Genomic DNA, 22,690 nt, shown 5'->3' with positions numbered 1-22,690 from the left:
AAATACTTTAAATATACTAATTTTATTTCTATTATGTAGGTTAAAGACTATTTATATCTATTCCCCTTGTTGGGAATTACTGCATGCGTCTGCTAATGCTAAAGGATACAGTTGATAGATTTCACTGAATTTCTAAATAGTAGTGATTATGCATCATAGAAAAAACAGACAAGAACATCAGCTATGAGATTTTTAAAGTTCTTTTATTTTCATCTTTCATTCACGAGGAAAAAACAAAGTTGAACTAAAGTTGTGCTTGAAGTCAAACTATGAAGCCACATGTAATACTAAATTAACAAAGCAGCCAAAAAATAAGACCCTCTGCACCATACTTTGTACATGACTGTGAAGAAGTATTGTTAATATTCATGGTTTTATGGAAATCAGTTATTTGCCTGTTATCTGGCTTAAAGCAAATACATCTGTGTGAGTTTCAATGCTCATCGGAAAGAGGAAAAATGCTATAATGTTCACAATCACAACTTTTCCGAGACAGCTGCAGATGAATAAAGCACTTTGAGAAACCTGTCTCCTGAGAACTCTTGCATGTAAGCTGACAAAAGATCAATTTAACAATGAAATCAGCATAAATCGATGAAGAAAGCACACACTCCTGAGCTCGTTTGTTAATGTGATGCCAGCATCTGTGTAAACCACTGATCAAATGTTTGGACTAACCTGAGCAGACTTACAGGATGGACTTATATTGCTACGGTTCCTTTACCAGCGAAAAAATGGACAAGTCTTTTTACCAGGCACTTTTCAGTGCAATAAGTGCATATTCTTCTGTAGAATTTGATTTATCCAGCTCAAACCACTCAGGGTAAAGTTCACTTCACCAAACACAAATGCAAATTTCAACATATTTAAAAGCAATGACTTTTATAGATCTGACTCACGCTGAACTGTGAGAGGTGAAAGCATTTGTTCAAGTATTATCAAGTTTAAACTGTTTATGCACCTTCTTGATCATCTGATAAATGATTTCTGTCCTAGTAACAGAACAATGATTACCATTTCTTTTGATTGACCAGCTAACCAGTTTTGATTTTGTTGTGCTCAGTTATGCCTGAGGATTGGAAATGTGTGCACCACTCAAAAACTGTTTGATTGTATTGCATAATCCTAAATTTGACATCCATTTTTTTTGCTAACATTGAAAATATATTCGTATTATCAGCTAAAATAACATTGACATTAAGAATACTTCTCATCAAAGGCAAAGTAATGCAATGAAATCTCATTTCTAGCAGGCAACCTTTAGTTTAACATGCTTCTGTGATGCTTTTAAATGTGTATACAGTAGATCTATGACATCAGCGCATATATATAGAGTATAATTAATAAATAGCAATAATAATATAGACTCAGTGAAATATATCTTGAGTTTTGCATTTTCAAAATCATTCTCAAGTGCAAAGATAAAAAGCAGTCAAAGCATATTGTTTTTGATTCAGTAAAGCATGACAGTGCTAAAGGTTTCTTGTTTTTTGTCATTCATTTCTTTAGATGTGTCTTATATTTTAAGGAAACGCATGAAAATCCAGCAATCATTGGATAGAAAGAGTACTGATCATTGACATGCAATATATCTATGTACAGAAGTGTGTATGTTCACACTGTTGCCACCCTCTGTGTCTGTGTCTGTGTGTGTGTGTGTGTGTGTTCAATCTCATTCATGTAACATGAGCAGGACAAATTTGTGTAAATCAATAATAAATACATTCTTAGATCAAATGTTCCAATGAATCAGGTATGAACAATAATCCAAAAATGGTTTTATGGACAGTTTACAAATAAATCTGCTCTGCTCATGTTTGATAAATGCTTTCACATTGATATTGCTTCATAAGGCCCAATAACTGCACATTCAGTCATGTGACATAAGAACAAACTGTAACAATACAACTTCTGGAGTGAAGCAATAGGAGTTTAAAAGAAGGCTTGCAAGTCAAAAATCTAGGGCTTGATCATGAAATATATGTAATAAGTATCAATGCAGTATAGAAAACTTTTTTACCTTTTATACAATGCTTTAAAATTACAATCTACACCTGTTCTGGATGCAGTTACTAAAGGGACCAACCAAAGCAAAAAGAAAAAAAAAGGGATCCATTTAATCCATAATTTAACCATGTTTTTTCCATTATTTTTTGCAAACCATTGTATTTACATTAGCTGAAATTTAATTCACATCTTCACATCTTTAATTCATATCTGCATGGATTTTGTCTTAATTGTGCTTTTTTTGACACCCTGTCTTTTTTTTTGCCAGTTTCCCACCCAAAACATGAGGTAGCAATTTTACCAGCAGTCTAAGCCACGCCCCATGATGTCAGACTCCACCCACCAGCTACAGCTCATTTTAATACTGCATTATAATCTTCCTCACACATTATTTACATAAATTAAACACGTTTATCCCGTAGAAACGAGTAGTGTTAACCTAAAAATCAAGTGTTGTAATAAGATGATATGAAAATGAAAGAGAATTAGAACACATTCACTCTAAAAAACAAAGGTTCCAAAAGGGCGTTTTGCAGCAATTCAATAGAATTACCATTTTGGGTTCCCAAAGAACATTCCAGTCAACAGGTCTTAAAAGAACCATTTTTGTCTTAGTATGAAGAACATCTAAAGAACCCTTTTCCACTATAAAGAAACTTTTGTTCGGTTCCGATGTTAAAGGTTCTTCGTGGAAGCTTCGATGCCAATAAAGAACGCTTATTTTTAAGAATGTATATAGTTCTTAAAAGAACCATTTTTTTCCATAGTGTAAAAACACTAATAATCTGAAGAACCCTTTTCCACTCTAAAGAACCTTTTGTGGATTGGAAAGTTTCAGTGGATGTTCTTCATGGAACCATCAAAGCCAATAAAGAACCTTTATTTTTAAGAGTGTATGATATGAAAGCTTTGCAAATAAGGTATATGCGATTATTAAATCTGAAGAATTTCACAATGCTTTCAGTATGTGATAATTGTGTCTAAAGAGGACCTATTATGCTTTTTTACATCTTCAACTTTCTTTAGCATGTTGCTGTTTAAGCATGTAAAAGGTCTGCAAAGTTACGAAGCACAGCGTCACTCCAAAGGGAGTTATTCTCTATATCGGTAAACAACTCCCTGAAACTCCTCAGTTGTAGCCTTGAGTTTTCCTCTGGGAACGCCAGTTGCAAAATCCCTCATTTAAATAATTCCCGCCCAAGGCATATGCAAATAAAGGGGCGAGGCCTTGTTGAGTTGCGTTAGTAGTGTGTTGAACCTCGCAGTTATGGTCAGGGGCGTGAAATTTCCCAAACACGCTCAAAGCGGTTGACCAATCACAACACACTGGTCCAGCCAACCAATTCGGCTTCGTAGAGACAAACTAAACAGAGTGTTACTGACAGATTGGGAGGAGAGGTGCTGCAACAATGTTAAATATCTAAAAAATAATGTTTTTTGCGTGAAAACCTGTTCTAAAAGGCCATAATTTGACCTCTTTAAGGAAAATTGTCATGTTTAACTAGCATGTTACAGCTAGATGAGTTTTATGCAGATTCAAGTGTACTGATTCAAACACAAATGATTCAAACCTACATTATGAAACTATATTAGATATTATGAATAAAGATTTTCCTGTACTCAGTTCCCTCTACACTCAGTCATCTCACTAAGTTCATTGCTTCTTATTGCGAATCATTCCTCATGAATAAATGTCAATGTATGTGATTCTCAAGCAAATTTATGCAAGTCTTACAAAGCTCAAAGCTCCTAAAATATATTCAAATGAGTGGGAATAAAGGATCATATGAGAAGAAAAGAGATCACCAGAAAGGCCCAGGTTGTGGAGAAACCCCAGCAGAGTCAGCACCTGAAACTGCTGAGACAAGCCGTTTCTTCAGCGGAGTTCCTCTGAACCAGGGCCAAAACCCTCCACCACAGCTGATCCTATTTACAGTGCTAAGCCACCGTATCAGATACCTGTCATCCATGCGGACCTGATTCATCAAGGTGTTTAGTCTACCATTGGCGAGGATTATCAGTACAGCACTTCAAAGCTGGCGGTCAAAAAGAGAGCATTCACACCAGGCGTAGCGCTGGGAAAGCGTGTTTGCCGGTGAGATGCATTCAGGTTGATCTTGAAATGAATGAAACTTGATGGTAAGTGACTCAACAAATGTTCTTTTGGCATTTCGTAGATGAACTGCTTGAAAAATACTTGAGTAAGATACCCATTTACAATCCACTTCAGGTGTTGCTTGAAGCGTCATTGGAGTTTCAGGCAGTTTGACACTCTAGTAAAAAGTTCAAGCTATAGTGGCATGGCTAAATAAAGTAAAAAAAAAAAAAAAAAAGTATTGTCAAGTTTCACAAGTGTGTCTTAAGATGTGTTTTTTCTTCTTCACATGCACTACATGGTCACTCTAATCTAGCACTTGGCTTTAAACTAGTCAGGAACTCCTCGGTAATTCAAAGGCATGCATAGTGCAGGACCGTTTCTCTTCTTCAAAGTTTCTTTTTAAATTTATTTTTTGTGAGTGCTGTTGTCTTCTCTTGAATTCTTCTTCTCTTTTTGCTTGTTCGACAAACCATTTGTTAAGCATCAGATGAGTACAAGCAAGATGAAGTGTCATTTGTTGTTGTGATGTTGCGAATGAAAAGTGGCCGCACTTGTGTAAAAGAAATTGGTGACTCAATTTGCAGTGCTCAGGTTGTGGTTCCATTAGTTGGATCCAACGCAGCGGCTTTCTCAGAATGTGGCGAAGCATCTTTGCTCGTCTTTGCATCCAACTCATTCACTTTGGCCATTTCCTCAGGTGTGGTTGCGCCAATCAAGTCGCCATCTATCTGAGCCCCAGATTTGGGCTGGACAACAGGGCTGGCGCTCAGAATGGAATCAGGGGTGCGAGTGGCACTGTGGTCGCCCTCAGAAATGGCCGGAGGGACGCCAGCGAGAGTGTCAGACTCAAGAAGGAACTTGTGAGAGGTGAGATTGTCGGGTACGTCTGTATCACTGTCCAGAGGAAGTGCAGATGTGGTGAACTCCACGCCTGAGTCGTTCATCTCCATGAAGTTTTTGTCAGATTGGAGAGCCTGGTACTGACCCTGGTTTTGATACCTCAAGACCCTAAAAGTAAAGTTAAATTAGAACTGCAGAACTGTAAGATGAATGAACTATTCAAATAGTAATACAAAAAACAAGTTCACCTAAAATGCAAATTCTGTCATTATTTATTTATTTTTAATTTAATTTAATTTAATTTAATTTAATATTTTGGTCTGAACTATGAACAGTTGTTTTACAAGCTGCATAACAATTCTTTAAATATTTCAAATACTGTGTTTCACGGAAACATAACTGCATACATTCCCTCTCTCAACAGTTTTATTTATTTTTTTATTTATTTTTATTGCACAAAACATAATATAAAATGACAGTAATGAATATAAAGGAAAGAGCCTATGACACAAAAAAAGAAAGACAAGGAAAGAAAAAAGGGAGGGGACAACAAAACATTGATACATAGATACAGTAATGTGCATAGGTACAGTGACAATTTATGCAATAGATTAATATAATGTAATAGTAATTACATTATAAATGCTATTATTTATGCTTTCTTGGTTCATTTTTTCTGGTAATGTTATGGACAGAAATATATATATAATCTGGGCATTTCAGGAGTTAAAGCCAATTATTACAGATATCATATTATTATAGTTATATATGTTTTATACAGTTTTTAATGTTTTATATTTTTTTAGTTTTAATTTTAGTTAATTTTTTAGTAATTTTGTTAAGTGCTTTTGTCATTTTTATTAATTTTTGTTCTTCTTAAATATTACTATTTAGGTTTAATTTGTTTTTAGGTTTAATATGGTTAAATCAGTTTTAGTTTTTATTTATTTCCAGTTAGTAATTTTAGTAATTTGTAGTAATTTTCAACTTAAAGGATTAGTCTACTTTCAAAAAAAATTTTCCTGATAATTTACACACCCCCATGTCATCCAAGATGTCCATGCTGTATGTCCTACGCCTTCCCTTATTTAACTTACGGAACAAACGCGGCGCAGTTCCGTTTTTTCCGTAAGTTGAATAGGGAAGGCGTAGGACAAACAGCGCAAGCTTTTTGAAGAATACGGAAGGCGGAATGGCGAAGCACTTGCAAGGCGATCATTTGTGTTTATAAAGCATATACATATGTATTTTTTTTTTAAGAAAATGACCGATCGTTTCGCTAGATAAGACCCTTACCCTTAAGACATTTAAAGCACTTTGAAAGCTGCACTAAAACAAATTTTGACCTTCAACCGTTTGGAGTCCATTGAAGTCCACTATATGGAGAAAAATCCTGGAATGTTTTCATCAAAAACCTTAATTTCTTTTCGACTGAAGAAAGAAGGACATGGACATCTTGGATGACATGGGGGTGAGTAAATTATCAGGAAATGTTTATTTAAAAGTGTACTAATCCGTTACTTTTCAAGGCAGCATTTCTAATTTCCATTTAGTTTAAGTTCTTCTAATATTTATATTTTATTTTAGCTTTATTTCAATTACCAAATTTTTTAATAGTTTAAGATGAATTAGATTAATTTTGTTAACAATAATAACAATGATTTGGAACGACATGAGGGTGAGAAAATGATGACCGAATTTTCATTTTAGGTGAACTATCCCTTTAAGATCATGTTGGCGGCTTCTACAGTAAAACAAAATTGCCTACTTTGATCTCAACTTCTGTGCTCTCAGTGTTGTTCTCCCATGTAGACTGCACAGTGGACTCCTCTGTGAATCTAGTATAAACTTCATGAACCACCTGAAAAACACAAATACACAAGTCAAGAATAAGCATATGTGCTGCTGGTGGTCCCACAATTGTATAAAAATCACAGCAAGGGCTTTTTCACACTAGAGATTGTGGTTCGAACCTGAGTCCATTTAAGGCGAGTTGGGCGTGAAAGCTGTTTTTGAAATTGAATACATGCTTGTTCACGAGTCTACTTGGGAGTATGATGGACATTTTATGTGGGGTATGGTAGACATTTTTGCAGAAGTGAACTGATATTGATATAGTGAAGTGAATTGTCACTTTTTGACAGTCCAAGAAGTTGCCCAATTTATCTGCATCAGTCATACCTGTTTGCCTGCAGAAATTGCCTCTGGCAAGTATCTTGCATCGTTTACTTCTCTTGCCATGACAGATGCAAGAGACGTTAAAATCTGCTAGTGAAAATCAAAGGGACTAAAATATGAATACAACAATGAATAATGAATTTGCTTTCCATTTTGGCTCCTTCTTCTGAGCTGTTATCTAGCTACAGTGGCAGACATCTGCTGTTGGTAATCACACTGCGCTGTGATGCAAATGTATCACAGTTTGGAGCCAAATAATGCAATGTTGTAATGTTGTGTGGAGGCAAGGGCAGGGGGTGGAAATGAATTCAGGTTCAGACCAACCTAATCAAACCAAGTGTGAAAACAGAAATCAGCAGATCCAGAATAAATATTCTGCACACACATTAGGGTTGTTGGAAATAGAATATACTGTATACTGTAACATTGTGAAAACTAGATGATGCAAAGGGCAAATATATCTGAATACTTCTGATTTCTATTTCAAACACACTGATGAAGTCGGCGTGTTTAAACACAACAACTCTCCTGTATTTGGCCCTTCACAGTGTCACAAAATATATACAGTATGAGCATTTTGTAAAAACCCTGAGGCACAATTACCCATAAGGCTTTGAAGGTAAACACAATGATGTCACAGACAAACACATGGACAACATGAATTTCACTGGGCTGGCAAATGATTAATTGCTAGAGTCTAGTGGCTGTATTCAGAATAGCATACTAGCATACTATTACTATTTCTGCAGTATTTAGTATATTGTGTGCAGAATGGTAAAGGAAGATAGCAGTGTGAAAATTTGATATCAGGTAAATGTTATGATTAAACTTAAACTAGTTTAATTAAACTAGTACCTACAGTTTCAATAGCAACAGCCTAACGAAAAGAATAGCCCTATAGTCGCCTAATGAAGAGTTTGCGACTAATGATTAATTAAATGAACGCATTGAAAGTCAAATGTGTTTTATAGACGCATCAAAATTACACAGGCAACACAGAATATGCACTGACAGAATACATTACCTTGACAGGAACAGTTGTGCAAAGGGCAGAACAAAAGTCAGTGGCTAATGATCTGGTTACTCAACATACATCTTCACTGTATAAAATATTAATACAGTAAACCGAACAACACAAAGGAATAAAGTTGCATTTAGAAGTCAAGACCATTATAAGAATGACTGAACACTTGAAACGGTTGAGGTTTGGCGAACAACTCGCAATTTAACCTGAGTGAAATCTATTTATTTAGTTAAAAAAAGTAAATAAAATCTAAGTTTGAAATCAAGCTTCCTTGCTTTATTCCGAGTTATTTTGCAACAAAAATTATAGCACAGCACCACCTAGCATCCAACCAGCGGTATTACCGATATCGTAGGTTTGAGGGGATATTTCACCCAAAACTGAAAATTATCCCATGATTTACCCACCCTCAAGCCATCCTAGGTGTACATGACTATCTTCTTCTATCTTCTTATTTATATTTAAAAATATCCTGTCTCTATCAAGCTTTATAATGGTAGTGAACGGGGGGGCCTGTTTTGAAGCCCCCCAAAAATGCATCCATCCATCATAAAAGTAATCCATATGGCTTCGGAGGGTTAATAAAGGCCTTCTGAAGTGAAGTGATGGGTTTTTGTAAGAAAAATATCCATATTTAAAACTTTATAAACTAAAATAACTAGCATCCGCCAGACGACCGTACGCATACTGCACAAGGTAACTTGTGCCAAATTGCCCTGTCCCAAATGGCGCACTTCATGTGCACTTTCGGTCTTGTGGACTTACAATGGCCGCTGTGTGTGCGTGTCTGTTAAGTCCACGAGACCGTAGGGTGTCTCATTTGTCATTTTAGCTTTAAGAAGGGTGCACGTGAGCGCCCCCTATGCCCCCATGCGCCCCGCTATGCGCCACTTCTGCTGAGCCCGCAAGTCTGTGAGCTACGCAAAGGACTTCTACCCGGCAGTCAAAGTGGCATTACGTCACAAAAAGGCCGACTCAGAGGAAGACCATGAGGGTTTAGGGTGGCATTTAGGACAGGGCCAATGAGTAAACCCCTGAAGCGATGTAAGACACAGGATGTAGGAGTATCGTAAGCTTAGACGCCTCTCGCAGTTCAAACAAATTTGGCTCTGTAACAAACTGAAGCACCTCTTCTCTTATATTGAAATCCTCCGACATTTCTCTTTAAAATTTCTTGTTTTAGACTTCTAATTCGCGGCTGGTGTTTTGTTTTGCTCTATCCTTTGCGCTTCCACATTCGCCAATGCATCACGCGTCAGGTCAGGGGTCACTCTTACGCCGCAAATCGATGCGTATGGCCGTCTGCCAGAAGCTAGTTATTATACTTGATAAAGTTTTCAATGTGGATATTTTTCTTACAAAAATCCATTGCTTCACTTCAGATGGCCTTTATTAACCCCCTGGAGCCATATGGATTACTTATATGATGGATGAATGCATTTTTGGGGGGGCTTCAAAGCAGGCCCCCATTCACTACCATTATAAAGCTTGGTAGAGCCAGGGTATTTTTAAATATATCTCCGATTGTGTTTGTCTGAAAGAAGATAGTCATACACCTAGGATGGCTTGAGGGTGAGTAAATCATGGGATCATTAAATTTTTAGGTGAACTATCCCTTTAAACGCGGTTGTGAAAATTACGTCATTGTGTCAAGTCTAGTGTGAAGTATGCAAATTTTCACTTCCTACATTTTTTTTTAAACAAAATTTGACTAAAATGCAAAGGAAACGTTTTTATTTCTGATATAATGTTGAGGTCATGTGAAAACAATATAGCATACTGTGGTCATTATTCAGTTTCACATAAATATGCAGTTTAAGTGTAAAAAACAAAGTTACTGTGTAATTATGTACTATGCTAGTATTCTATTCCGAACATAGTCTTATATTTATTCTCTATATTTATCTAATTTGCAAAGCTAAAAACATGAAATGTGAAAGAAAAATGGTTAACAATTACAAAATCTGCAACAAAGTAATTCAATATGAACAGGACATAATTAAAATAGAAACACATTTTAAGTGACTCTATTAATCACTGCCAACCATATGTACACATTCACACAGCAGCATATAAACAGAAGTCAGCACACATAGACACACATACACATAGATTCATATTTACCTCTCCACATATATTGCATATATGTGCATGTGTGGTTAAGCATGGCAGAAGCTTTAACACACAGGTGTATGTACCTTTATACCTATTTATATTAAGAGTTCAAATTAGGATCAGTGCAATACACCTGAAGTTACTCATCTCAGGAGATCTGAGAGGAAAACGAAGGGCATAATGGACAGATACACAGTTACTAGGAGTGACAGAAGGCTTTTGGGACTCCTATTGTGCTACCACAACACCAATACAGATTCATCAACTTAGCAATATAAGAAAATACGACACCAGAACGCAAAGCTCTCTCACCCAGCAGGGACTCCGTCAGATGATCCTTTAGGGGGAGAAATGAAGTGTTAAGCTAACCACCACAAAACCTCTTTCAAATAAATGTGTTTGGGTGAAATACACACATTCAATCTCACTTTACACTCCACAGACAAACAGACAGATTATATTTGTATTGACTGATGGGTGAAAATAGATAAGACTGGCAAGATTGGATTGCTATGTTGTTGAAAAAGGGAGGAATTTGCGAGGTTTCTAAGGGTTTGAAACAAAAGGGATTGTTTTCTTAAGGCTACAACAACATGCTACAGCAGGTTTTGTCTCATAAGGTAAAAACAGGGTAAAAGAAGATTACAAATTACCTAGGAACAGTTCAAATAATTAAAAATAACCATATAAAAATAAGAAATAATTAAAAGGGGTAAATCAGTATGTACAAAGACGAGAAGAGACTTACATAAACACACAGACATGTTATTGTTCACATAGTGTTGAATAATCACATTTGCTGAAACTGATTTAATAATCACTATATATTATATAATCACAACCTACAGTAACGTTCAAAAAGTTTTGAGTCAGTAAGACTTTAATGTTTTTGAAAGTCTCTTATGCTCACAGAGGCCGCTGTTTATTTGATCAAAAATATAGTAAAAACAGTAATATTGTGAAATATTATTACCATTTAAAATAACTGTTTTCTATTTTAATACTTTTTTTTTATATTTTATTTCTGTGATGCAAAGCTGAGTCAAACAATGTCTTTACTGTCACTTTTGATATATTTAATGCATCTGTGCTGAATAAAAGTATTAATTTATTAAAAAAAAAAAAAAAACTTACTGACCTCAAACTTTTGAACGTTTGAGTATTTTGCAACCTCTAATATACTGTCCAAATGTAGAGGAGCAGCATCTAACATATATGTGTTTTTATTGAATTGTGTTCAATAAAAAAGTAAACATTAAAGGTAGGGTAGGCAATGTTTTTCATAAACACTTTTTGTCATTCTGGTTGAAGCTCTCTTCACATCCTGATAGTATCAATAATAGAAGTGGTCTAAATATTTAAAAATGTACATATATCTTCTGTGGATGTCACAGTCACCAGCTGTAGTGCCTTTAGTTGTCCACCAGTGGGCACTCCATCATAGGATATTGTTTCTCTGTCATGGACTACACTACCCATAATCCTCTACCCTGTATCATCATCACTCATTGTCTTCAGTTGTTGCTTATTAGCCTTGTTTGTTCTGTCTAGCCTGATTCATTGCGAGGTTTTGCTTTGTTACTGTTAAGCCTGGAACACACCAAGCCTAAGCCGGCGAACTAGTGGCGACGAAAGCAGACTGCGGGGTTGGCTCACGTCGGCAGCGTCTGGGTCCAAAGTTGCCCTGACACACCAAGCTGATGCTCGACACCTGACGGCCAAGTAGCACGTCCGTTCTACGCCTGCGTAAGAAGAAATGCCTTTCCGTACCAGCAGGTGGCAGTAGCTGAACAGCCAATCAGAATGATCAGATGGCCCGACTGACCGACGAGCTCCGACGCCGATTTAACATGTTGAATCGGCCGAAAAAAAGCAGACGAGGACCAACTTCAGCCAACAGTGCGGAACACACTGAGAAAACAAAAACTGCCCAACGGCCGACTGTCGGCTTGGTGTGTTCCAGGCTTTACACTGCATCTTTGAGCATCTTCCTGGTTTTCATGACTCTTTGCCTGTCTCTTGGACTATCCTATTTGCCTCTGTTTCCTGTCTGGTTGCTTGTTTGAATCGTTTACCTGTGTTTTGACCCTTTGCCTGCTGTATTGACTAAGATTCTGGATTATTCAATAAATGCTGTGTTTGGATCCTCACTCAAGTCTCGGAGAAGTTCATAACAGTGGAAGTCTCAGGACCAAAAAATGTTTGTCCAATCATTGCAATCAGTTGGTACGATGTCCTATCTGCCCGTCAACCTATGTATTTCCATACCTCTGTGCATCCTGCTTGCGCAGACATTGCACGTCATCAGCGCATTCCATTAAGCTATGCAGAGTTGTAGACAGACAGTCACAGAGTGCCACAAACAAACAGTAGCCACTTTTACAGTTCCTCCTGAACCAAAACAATGAGCTTATGCAGTAATTACGAGATGACAACCCGTGACGTTCTACTTTGAGCTGATTTATGCATTTATATAGCAACACTATCATCGCCAAAATGAATCTGCAGCAGTCAGGTGGTACAAATAGGAGCTCTATAAGTTGTTTACATTTATTATTATTGTAATGTTATGTGCTTTGAGACATGAGGTAATTTAACCCTGTCTCTCACGTCGCTTTTGCAGTGTTTTGAAGGAGGCGTGGCTTTGGAGATGCTCTGAAGGGATGATGGGATATAATGCTTTCAAAGCTAGCTTGCTATTGCTAGCATCTCCGAAATTGCCTACCCTACCTTTAATTCAGTTTTATAATATATCTAGGGTGTCAGAAGTTGATTGGTTTTACCTGTCTGAACGCCTCTCCATCACCCTTGCCAGCCTGCTGAGCGATTAGGGAGATCTTACGTGCTCTCTCTGCCCGGCGGTGAACCTTGATCAGACAGGACAGCAGACACACCAACAGCAGGAACGCCAGCAGGGACAGCAAGGAGATGATCGCAACATAGAGCTGTGGCAGCTTATAGGCTGTTATAGGAGAGGAGAGAATCATGGGTGCAGGAAATAGACCTCAATTTATTAGTTATTAAAATCTGATTCAAACAAAATTAACAGTATGTTTTCAAATTCTCACGTTCCACATGAAGGTATACGTCAGCTATGCGGAAGCCTGAGAAGTCCATCACTCGAAAGACACCCATGTCACTGACTTTGACCTTCTTCAAATAGAATATGGATCCTTCCACAGACGCTCGACCCTCAAAAACAGACTCAACAGGCAACGTCAGCTCTCCCTGGTCCATGATGAGTCGTTCCTTGTGGTCAGAGTCTGGGATGTAGACCATTTTCACTTTGGTGTGGTCCACGTGAAGCTTGATCTTCAAGGTTTGACCATAATCCAAATGCTCAAAGATCTGATGATCTGTGAAATGGAAAAAGGCAAGGATAGCTCAGACTTAAAATTCTGATTGGATATACACAGTTATTGAATTCAATATTAATGCACCAAATTTCTATGTACCTGCAAACAGCTGACAGTAATACTAATGAATTACACTTAGAATATAAAGTTTTTTTGAATATTGTTGTCATTTATCATCTCATATATAAGAACAACCATTACCTATGTTTAAAAAATTAATAATAATAATTGTAATGCAATGTGGCAAAATGGTTTATTCCTTCAATAACCAGCTGTAGTTTTACTTTCATTTGATCATTGACTCAAGCAAAAATAGCATGTCAATACCAATAAATTCATCTTTGTGCTAGAATGGCATTTCTGTTTATTCAGCTTTGTTTTTAGAGTTGATTTTAGATTTACCCTGCCAAAATGTCAAATAAAAACTGTGGTTAGAGGGTCAGTTCCTGTCTAAGTGGACGGTTCTTGGCCAGAATAAGCTGCACTGTGGACCCAAATGAATACTGATAGTCTTTCCTTCACTTCCTCTTACACTTCCCTCTTTGTACTTTTACACCATTTAAGACTCTGACACATTAGTCATGTAAGGCTTTCTCTTTTATGAAGCACTGAAATGGTCTTCTTATATAATGCACTATAACGCACCTTTCACATTAAGGCAGGCCCTCAATCGGACTTTTTCATCACTGTCCTTGATGGTGTAGCTGCCCTCATCGGCTCCAGTAACCAGAAGGAGGTTGACCCTCTTCTCGCCCACGTTGAGGCGGTTCTCGTACTGTTCCATGGGCATTCCGGTCTGGTTAAGGAGAATCACAGGTGGTTCCTCTGTGGTCTGGTTAACTGGAGTCAGAGCTCCAGGCCTGAACTCAAGGGTGTATGGACCGATCGCAGGGTTAATCGGGATATGATACGTGTCTCCATATTTCACCACAGTCTCTAGCGCACAGTCTAGAATAAAAACACAACTGAAATATATTAACACACCTATGAGGACATTCTCTGCAAAATAAAAGTATGAATAATTTTATGTAATTTTTTTATTTGTGATTCAGTGGCTAAATTACCAAAACATTAATGGTCTCATCTTGCCTGCAAATTATATACTGCATATATAATTTTCAGCATCATTACTCCAGTCTTCAGTGTCACATGATCCTTCAGAAATCATTCTAATATGCTGATTTGCTGCTTTTTGTGGAAATCGTGGTGCGGTACCTTACAAAAGTTTGGGGTCCGATTTCTTTTCATCAAATTGATCAAAGGTGACAGTAAAAATATGGTATAATGTTACAAGAGTAACAAATAAATGCTTGTCTTTTGAACTTTCTATTCTTTAAGAATCCTGAAAAAATGTAAAAAAAAAATATTTTGTACAAAAATATTAAGCAGCAATTAATATTATCTACATATATATGTGTGTGTGTGTGTGTGTGTGTGTAGAGGTAACACTTGATTTTACAGTGTGCTTGTTACACGTTACATGTAGTCACTGTAGTAATAACTACAAATTATGTATAATTATATGTGACCCAAATAACCCTAAACCTAACCCTATAGTAAGTACATGTAGTTAATTATTATTATTCAGTACTTAAATGTATAATTGCACTGTAACACGGACACCTTAAAATAAAGTGTAAAGTATACATATAAAAAACAGTAACTTCTGCTTAATATTTTGTAATAAATTAATGTATTAACATGTAATAACTTAATGTAGTAACATACAGTGACCATAGCTTTTAATCATTTAAAAAAGAATTTTGCTGAGTGAATTCTATCCTGTCATCTATCAAATAACCAACAGAGCAAGTACTTATATAGTGGTATTGTAACTTTTACCTCTAACAACGAGAATGATTCGTCTGACATCAGCTGGGGCTGCAGAATTCTTCACCACATATGTGCCCTCATCCTCCTCGCCCACATCCTCCAGGATCAGATGGCTGATGTGATCGTTCAGTTTGGCTCTTTTATCTAGAATTGTCCTGTTCCGCAGAAGAACCCGCTCTAAAACCGGCTCCACCCTTGGCTTGAACAACACCTCTGATGTGTCTAAAGCCGGCACGGGAATATGAACATCCTCTCCAAAGAAAGCAGTGCGGTGTTCATCTTTAGCTGCACAGTGACAAGAAACATAGAAAGTCAGACAATATAATTCACTTATCAGCTACAGAAAATTAAGAAACATTAAAAAACAAAATTTATATATAGGAGATAGGGCATCTGTCCTTAGTAAGTCACTTTGTAATTATTAAAATTTCAGAATCATTACCTTTAATGGTTGATGACCAAGCTGAAAAAAAAAAAAAAATAAATAAAAAAGGTAAATGCACGTGTAGATAAATACAATTATATAGAGGCAAACAAAGCATTTCTATTCCAAATATCTAGGTGTTTTCTTCTCTTATAAAGACTACAATAAGGAGAAATACACCAACTTAAAGGGTTAGTTCACCCAAAAATTTTAAATTTTGTCATTAATTACTCACCTTCATGTTGTTCCAAACCCGTAAGACCTTTGTTCATCTTCAGATCACAAATTAAGATATTTTTCATGAAATCCATGAGCTTTCTGGCCTCCGATGGACTGCAATGTTTTAACCACTTTCAAGACCCAGAAAACTAGTACAGACATCGTTCAAATAGTCAGTGTGACTGCAGTGGTTCAACTGTTTTTACTACGTAAACAGTGTAGGAGAATGACAAGGAAGAGAAGAAATTGTTGAATAAAGTCCTTATTTTTGTTTTGTTTTTGCACACAAAAAGCATTCTCGTTGCTTCATAACATTAATGTTGAACCACTGTAGTTACATGGACTAGTTTACCGATGTCTTTACTTCCTTTCTGGGCCTTAAAAGAGGTAATAACGTTGCAGTCTATCAGAGGTCAGACAGCTCTCAGATTTCATCAAAAATATCTTAATTTGTGTTCCAAACATGAACGAAGGTCTTACGGGTTTGAAACGACATGAGGGTGAGTAATTAATGACACAAATTTCATTTTTGGGTGAACTAACCCTTTAAGTAAAATAACAGAAATCTCTGATTGACTGTTGTACTGGAATTATTCACCCTCTTGGATTCATTGTCATTAACAAAATGCTGTCAGTGCAAAAAGTACAATTTTTTTCACTCTTTGATTTCGTTTTAACTAATGCGGGTGTGTAATAATTGCTCATATCTAACTGCAAATATCAGAGTTATAAAAAAACTATATCAGTACATCCTATTAAATGATCTAAACTGTCCAAAATGCCACTGGCAACATGATAGCGTATATTTGCTCAGGTGATCAAATTTCTATTAGATCAAATTTAGCTTATCTATATAACTGCTGCAAAATAGCAACGAATTTGCCCTTATATGCTCTCACCAACTGAATCCCTTTGGACTTAAATCAGCAGTTATGAAGGAGGATAACAAGGAGACAAGTCTCTCTCTCTCTCTTTATATATATATATCTTAAATATTAACAAAATCTTAAATCCCTGACTGAAAAACTACTGTTGAAGCAATTCACTCATAACTCAAAAGACAAACACAAAAGAAAATGCAAACATGTTGTGCTTTTAAAAACCAATGGCCTGAATATACAGGCTCTAAAAATATATGCCTTTTTGCTGACAATAAAAATACACCTAGAGTTAATAGTGAATGAGTCCTATCTGGGAAAACAGTTTCCCTCCTCTGCAGCACGAACAATATAAAAGGACTATTAGGAATGCTGCCATGTCAAACTGCCAACTGTGCACTTTCAGTCCAACATCTTATGATAAATTATGCTGCAAATGTTGCCCTTGTGAAATAAAGCAATTTAGAAAACAATGTAAATGAAAAGCTAAGTCTTGTAATTGTTGTACCAACATTTATTTTTATACTTCCTTCAGAAATGTGTTTCAGTCAGTTACCTGAGCACAGGAGGGTGCTAATGACTGCCACACTCGTGATGCTCATTTCGGCTGGATATCTGTGTAAATAAATGCAACTATGAACAGTGAAACAACATAAACAAGCAAAAGTTATATGTGAAGAAATAATAATGTATGATACCTAATATGGCAAATATGCCATTTTCACTCTCTCGAGCTATGCATTTAAAATGAAAGCAAAATTTTTCGATTAAATTCAAAAAAGGATTTCATAAATTCATGATGCTAGATATAAGACGACACTAAGTGAAGAGACTTAAAAGAGATTCTTGTCATAGTCAAATAGCACTAGTTATCTAACTGACTCCTGAATCATTAATGCAAACCGAATCCAGCCTTGTACATCAAAAGAGACCACTATTGCTTTTAGGTCAAACTGTACAGCAGCGTGACAGTTTGATGAGTGTCTCTTTTAGACAGTGTAGATCTGATTAAGCGAGGTGATTGGTTGGCTGACTCTCAAAGAGTAGCTTTGTAATGGACACTGACCATAATGCCATGACATCCAGTTTCTGGCAGGTATACTTGCCCAGATTGAAGACAGCTAGTGGCAATTCTTCTTCCAAAACACCAGAAATTCAGAGTTCAAATCTGTCTCTCTATCTCTCCCCTATGAGGTTTAAAGTGTTAGATCACCCAAAAATGAAAATTTTGTCATTTATTACTCACCCTCATGTCGTTACACACCCGTAAGACCTTCGTTCATCTTCGGAACACAAATGAAGATATTTTTGATAAAATCCGATGGCTCAGTCAGGCCTCCATTGCCAGCAAGACAATTAACATGTTTAATGCCCAGAAAGCTACTAAAGACGTATTTAAAACAGTTCATGTGACTACAGTGGTTCAACCTTAATGTTATGAAGCGACGAGAATACTTTTTGTGCTCCAAAACAAAGTAACGACTTAATATCTAGTGATGGTCGATTTCAAAACACTGCTTCATGAAGCTTTGAAGCTTTACGAATCTTTTGTTTCAAATCAGTGGTTCGGAGCGTGTATCAAAATGCCAAAATTACATGATTTCAGTAAACGAGGCTTTGTTATGTCATAAGTGTTTCGAAATTTCAATGGTTCACCACTGGGGGGCGTGACTTTGGCAGTTTGACACACTCTCTGAACCACTGATTCGAAACAAAAGATTCGTAAAGCTTCGAAGCTTCATGAAGCAGTGTTTTGAAATCGACCATCACTAGATATTGTTGAATAAAGTTTTTTTTTTTTTTTTTTTTGGCGCACAAAAGTATTCTCGTCACTTCATAACATTAAGGTTGAACCACTGTAGTCACATGAACTGTTTTAAATACGTTTTTAGTAGTTTTCTGGGCATCTGAAAGTGTTAATTTTCTTGCTGGCAATGCAGGCCTCACTGAGCCATTGGATTTTATGAAAAAAAATATCTTAATTTGATGAAGATGAATGAAGGTCTTACAGGTGTGGAACATGAGGGCGAGTAATTAATGACAGAATTTTCTTTTTTGGGTGAACTAACCCTTTACGGTTTACCTTTTATAGACATTCTTTACCAATAGGTTGAGCCTAGAGGTAATTATTTTGAGCAATAGTCCGAAAAAAAAAAGAAATATTTCAGTCACTCTAAAGATTTTTTAGAATTTTTTTTCACTAAGATTTGTGGCAAAATGGTTCAAGATTGGGAGAACGAGACCATCTTCTTTGTTCTAGTCCTTTGCCAAAGTACTTTTTGGCCTCATATTGAATCAGAACTGAGCGCCTCAGCGTGAGCTGCATCTGCTCCACTTCCACTTGATTAACAATCGATTTCATAACACCGCAAATTTAGAATAAATCTATTTGGTTTTTAAGTGCACTTCACCCGAAAGCACGCGCATTTTTCATTCTTAAATACATTCTTAATGTCTTTAAGACATTGGCTCAAAAAAATAAATAAATAACTGAATGAAATGGAGTGAGGAGACTCTAATGATTGACAGGTCGTGTTTCAGGCAGCGCGTGCCTTTTAAATCGCTGACTCAGTCAGATGATTCAGAATGGTGACTGTACCAATTAAACGACCTTAATTAAATTATCTTTCATAAAGGATTCATTCTGTATAAATACTAAAGTCGCTGTCGCGTTGAGAATTACAAGGTTAACAGCTTATATTCGTGTTTTTCATCCGTGAGGGAACGTTGGGCTTTAGCCGCCTTTTTTTCGTTCTGTAGCCTATATTAACCACACGGGCCCGCTGATGCGACAAGGGCGTGTCGCAATCTTCTGTTGGACCTGTCCCATCAAAGGGAGTCTGAGGACCTCATTTAACCCGAAATAAATTGGGATTCATATCTACACACGTTACCATTCATTCGTGTTTTCGTCCTCTTATACACACATATAGCTTGATCAAAGCAGGTTATGTACAGAAATGAGAACACGCACGATAAAACGTGACGATCACTGCCGTCTTATTTAGCGAGATAATAAACAGACATTCAAATGCCGTAATGTCTGTCGGTTTTATTATGTAAACGAACTGGTACGTCGCGAAACATTGTGGTTATAGCTACAGTAGCGCTCAGCGTGGCGATAATAAAGTCACGAGTGTCCAGCAGCCTTTGAGCAGCATGTCTCGGGCAGACAGTATTCGATGTCCCACTGAGGAGGAAGCCGCATCAATCGACAATGAACTATGAATCAATATTTTCTCGTGTTACGAATACGGCCACTTCAACTGCACTGACAGGCTATACGCTACAACCAAGGTGCTAAATAATGTAGGAATTTGTTTTAAAAACAAACGAGCAAGATAACCAATATAAATGAACAGTTTCATGTCGCTATAAAGCTGCGCATAAATACAACATTCTAATAATATTTGTGGCAAAAAGATTTTACGTCTCCACACAGTTCTGCATTTCGCCTATTATAAGGATATAATAAGGATATTATAAGGCTATTAAAATTTCAAAGATGTCCCGACGCGAACTGTTTCTTCCTTGATATTATCAATAGAAACGCCCTAAATCATCTGTTATCATATATCTGCATCTAATAAAGTTATAAAGCAGTAAACCACAAAACTGCATAATTTTACCCTATTATTTATTTTGCCTGAAAGCATCCTGTAAAAAAAACATTCTTAAATATGATAAAGAAGTGCTGTAATTAGCCTACCTTTGTGTATGAAATCCAAATCAGCAAAAGGATTGGCACGATATATGGAAAAAATGGTTTAAAAGGATGGTTTTGTTCGTCCTCCTATTTCTCAAGCCTTCTTCATCGCCCCCAATCTGCCACAGAAAGACACTTCAGTTTTATAAATCGGCGTTATCTGGAGGACTTCGGCTGATTTCGTTTTAAGACAATTTAAGATCGGCTTTGTTCGGATGCTGTCGTTAATTTCCGGAAAATCCTCTTGCCAATACATTACAAAGAGCAATCATGTTTACATAATGCTTAAGCGTAAAAAAAGCAGTAAATCTGTGTAGCTCTTGGCAACATTAACTTAAATAACTACTGTTAAAATTTTAAGTCTCAACTATCTCAATTCAAATAGCTTTATTTGCATTAATATAATTACCAATACAATACTGCAGCTTGGAGTATTTGCAAAAGAAAAAAAGTCTTCCTGTAGGCAGTGGCAATGATGCCTAAATGGTGCCTTATAACCATTGGCTTATACTAGATTATAGATATAATTTGATGGATACACAATATTATGTGTGCTGTGTGTGTACAACAAAGAAAGAGGAAATATGAGCTTTTCATTTCCTTTCTCATTTCAAATCCCTGTATATAATCACATCACTCCAAAACAATCCAGTCTTTGTGCTCCTGCTCTACTGCTAAGAGCTGATGTAGCCTCTATGATATATGTGAGCTGTCAGCATCTTACATTAAAGAACTACTCAATGATTTCCTCTTATCTAGATCTCAAGAGGAATTAGAAGAGAAAAGCAGGGGAAGGAGGACAAAAAGCTATATAGGCCTATAGCTGTGCATTTCCATATGAATAAGTGCTTATGCACAGCAATAATAATAGATCATTTTACCTGTTTCTAGATAGATAGATAAAGTGGTAAAATTTTATTTTATTTTTTTGCACTTGCGTCACTTCATAAAATTGAGGTTAAAGGATTAGTTCATTTCAGAATCATCCAAGATGTTCATGTCTTTCTTTCTTCAGTCGAAAAGAAATTAAGGTTTTTGAGGAAAACATTCCAGGATTTTTCTCCATATAGTGGACTTCATTGGGCACAGTGGGTTGAAGGTCCAAATTGCAGTTTCAACACAGCTTCAAAGGGCTCTACACAATCCCAGATGAGGAATAAGGGTCTTGTCTAGCGAAACGATCATTCATTTTCTTAAAAAAAATAAAAATGTATATACTTCTTAACCACAAATGCTCGTGCACTGCCCTGCAATGCGCCACGCATGACCTAATTATGTTAGAAAGGTCACGCGTGACGTTAGGTGAAAGTACAGATCCAGTGTTTACAAAGCAAACATGCAAATACTAAGTCAAATGTCCTTTGCAAAAAAAGGTAAAACGATGTCGGGTCATTTTGAAGTTGTAGGAGAAAATGAGACGGAGTTTTTTGCCCTACTGTGGTACTTCCGCCTACGTCACTCGTGACCTTTCCAACATGATTATGTAATGCGTGGCGCATCGCAGAGCTAGTGCAAGATGAGCATTTATGGTTAAAAAGTATTTAAATTTTTATTTTTTTTTTAGAAAATGACCAATCGACAATTATTCCTCGTCTGGGATCATGTAGAGCCCTTTGAAGCTTCATTGAAACGGCAATTTGGACCTTCAACACGTTGAACCCCAGTGAAGTCAACTATATGGAGAAAAATCCTGGAACGTTTTCCTCAAAAACCTTAATTTCTTTTTGACTAAAGAAAGAAAGACATGAACATCTTGGATGATATGGGGGTGAGTAAATTATCAGAAAAATTTAATTCTGAAGTGAACTAAACTTTAAACCACTGGAGTCACATGGATTACTTTAATGATGTCTTTACTAACTTTCTGGGGCTTGAAAGTGGTAGTTGCATATGCTGTCAATGGAGGAACAGAAAGATCTCAGATTTCATTACAAAAATCTTCATTTGTGTTCCAAAGATGAACAAAAGGGAGAACGACATGAGGGTAAGCAATTAATGACATGAATTTAAAT

The 22,690-nt window shown here is 36.6% G+C and overlaps 1 protein-coding gene across 2 annotated transcripts; it reads right to left on the bottom strand.

The window, feature by feature from the left end:
- Positions 1–184: 184 nt before the first annotated feature.
- Positions 185–20,826, bottom strand: LOC127501181 (uncharacterized). 2 transcript variants are annotated; one of them, XM_051873066.1, is made up of 9 exons: positions 20,682–20,826; positions 17,529–17,587; positions 15,894–15,914; positions 15,461–15,736; positions 14,264–14,566; positions 13,331–13,618; positions 13,046–13,224; positions 6,714–6,806; positions 185–5,113 (listed from the first exon to the last, which is right to left on the bottom strand). In XM_051873066.1, exons 2-9 carry the CDS (start codon positions 17,572–17,574, stop codon positions 5,066–5,068), a joined length of 1,254 nt encoding a protein of 417 aa, XP_051729026.1. In that variant the 5' UTR covers positions 17,575–17,587; positions 20,682–20,826; the 3' UTR covers positions 185–5,065. The 2 variants fall into 2 exon arrangements, with proteins under 2 accessions (XP_051729026.1, XP_051729027.1); XM_051873067.1 differs by lacking the exon at positions 185–5,113 and adding an exon at positions 10,575–10,599.
- Positions 20,827–22,690: the final 1,864 nt, after the last annotated feature.

The sequence above is a fragment of the Ctenopharyngodon idella genome, chromosome 19 (genome assembly GCF_019924925.1).
Source record: "Ctenopharyngodon idella isolate HZGC_01 chromosome 19, HZGC01, whole genome shotgun sequence".
Taxonomy (NCBI): domain Eukaryota; kingdom Metazoa; phylum Chordata; class Actinopteri; order Cypriniformes; family Xenocyprididae; genus Ctenopharyngodon; species Ctenopharyngodon idella.
This window is presented reverse-complemented; position numbering and strand designations above follow the sequence as displayed.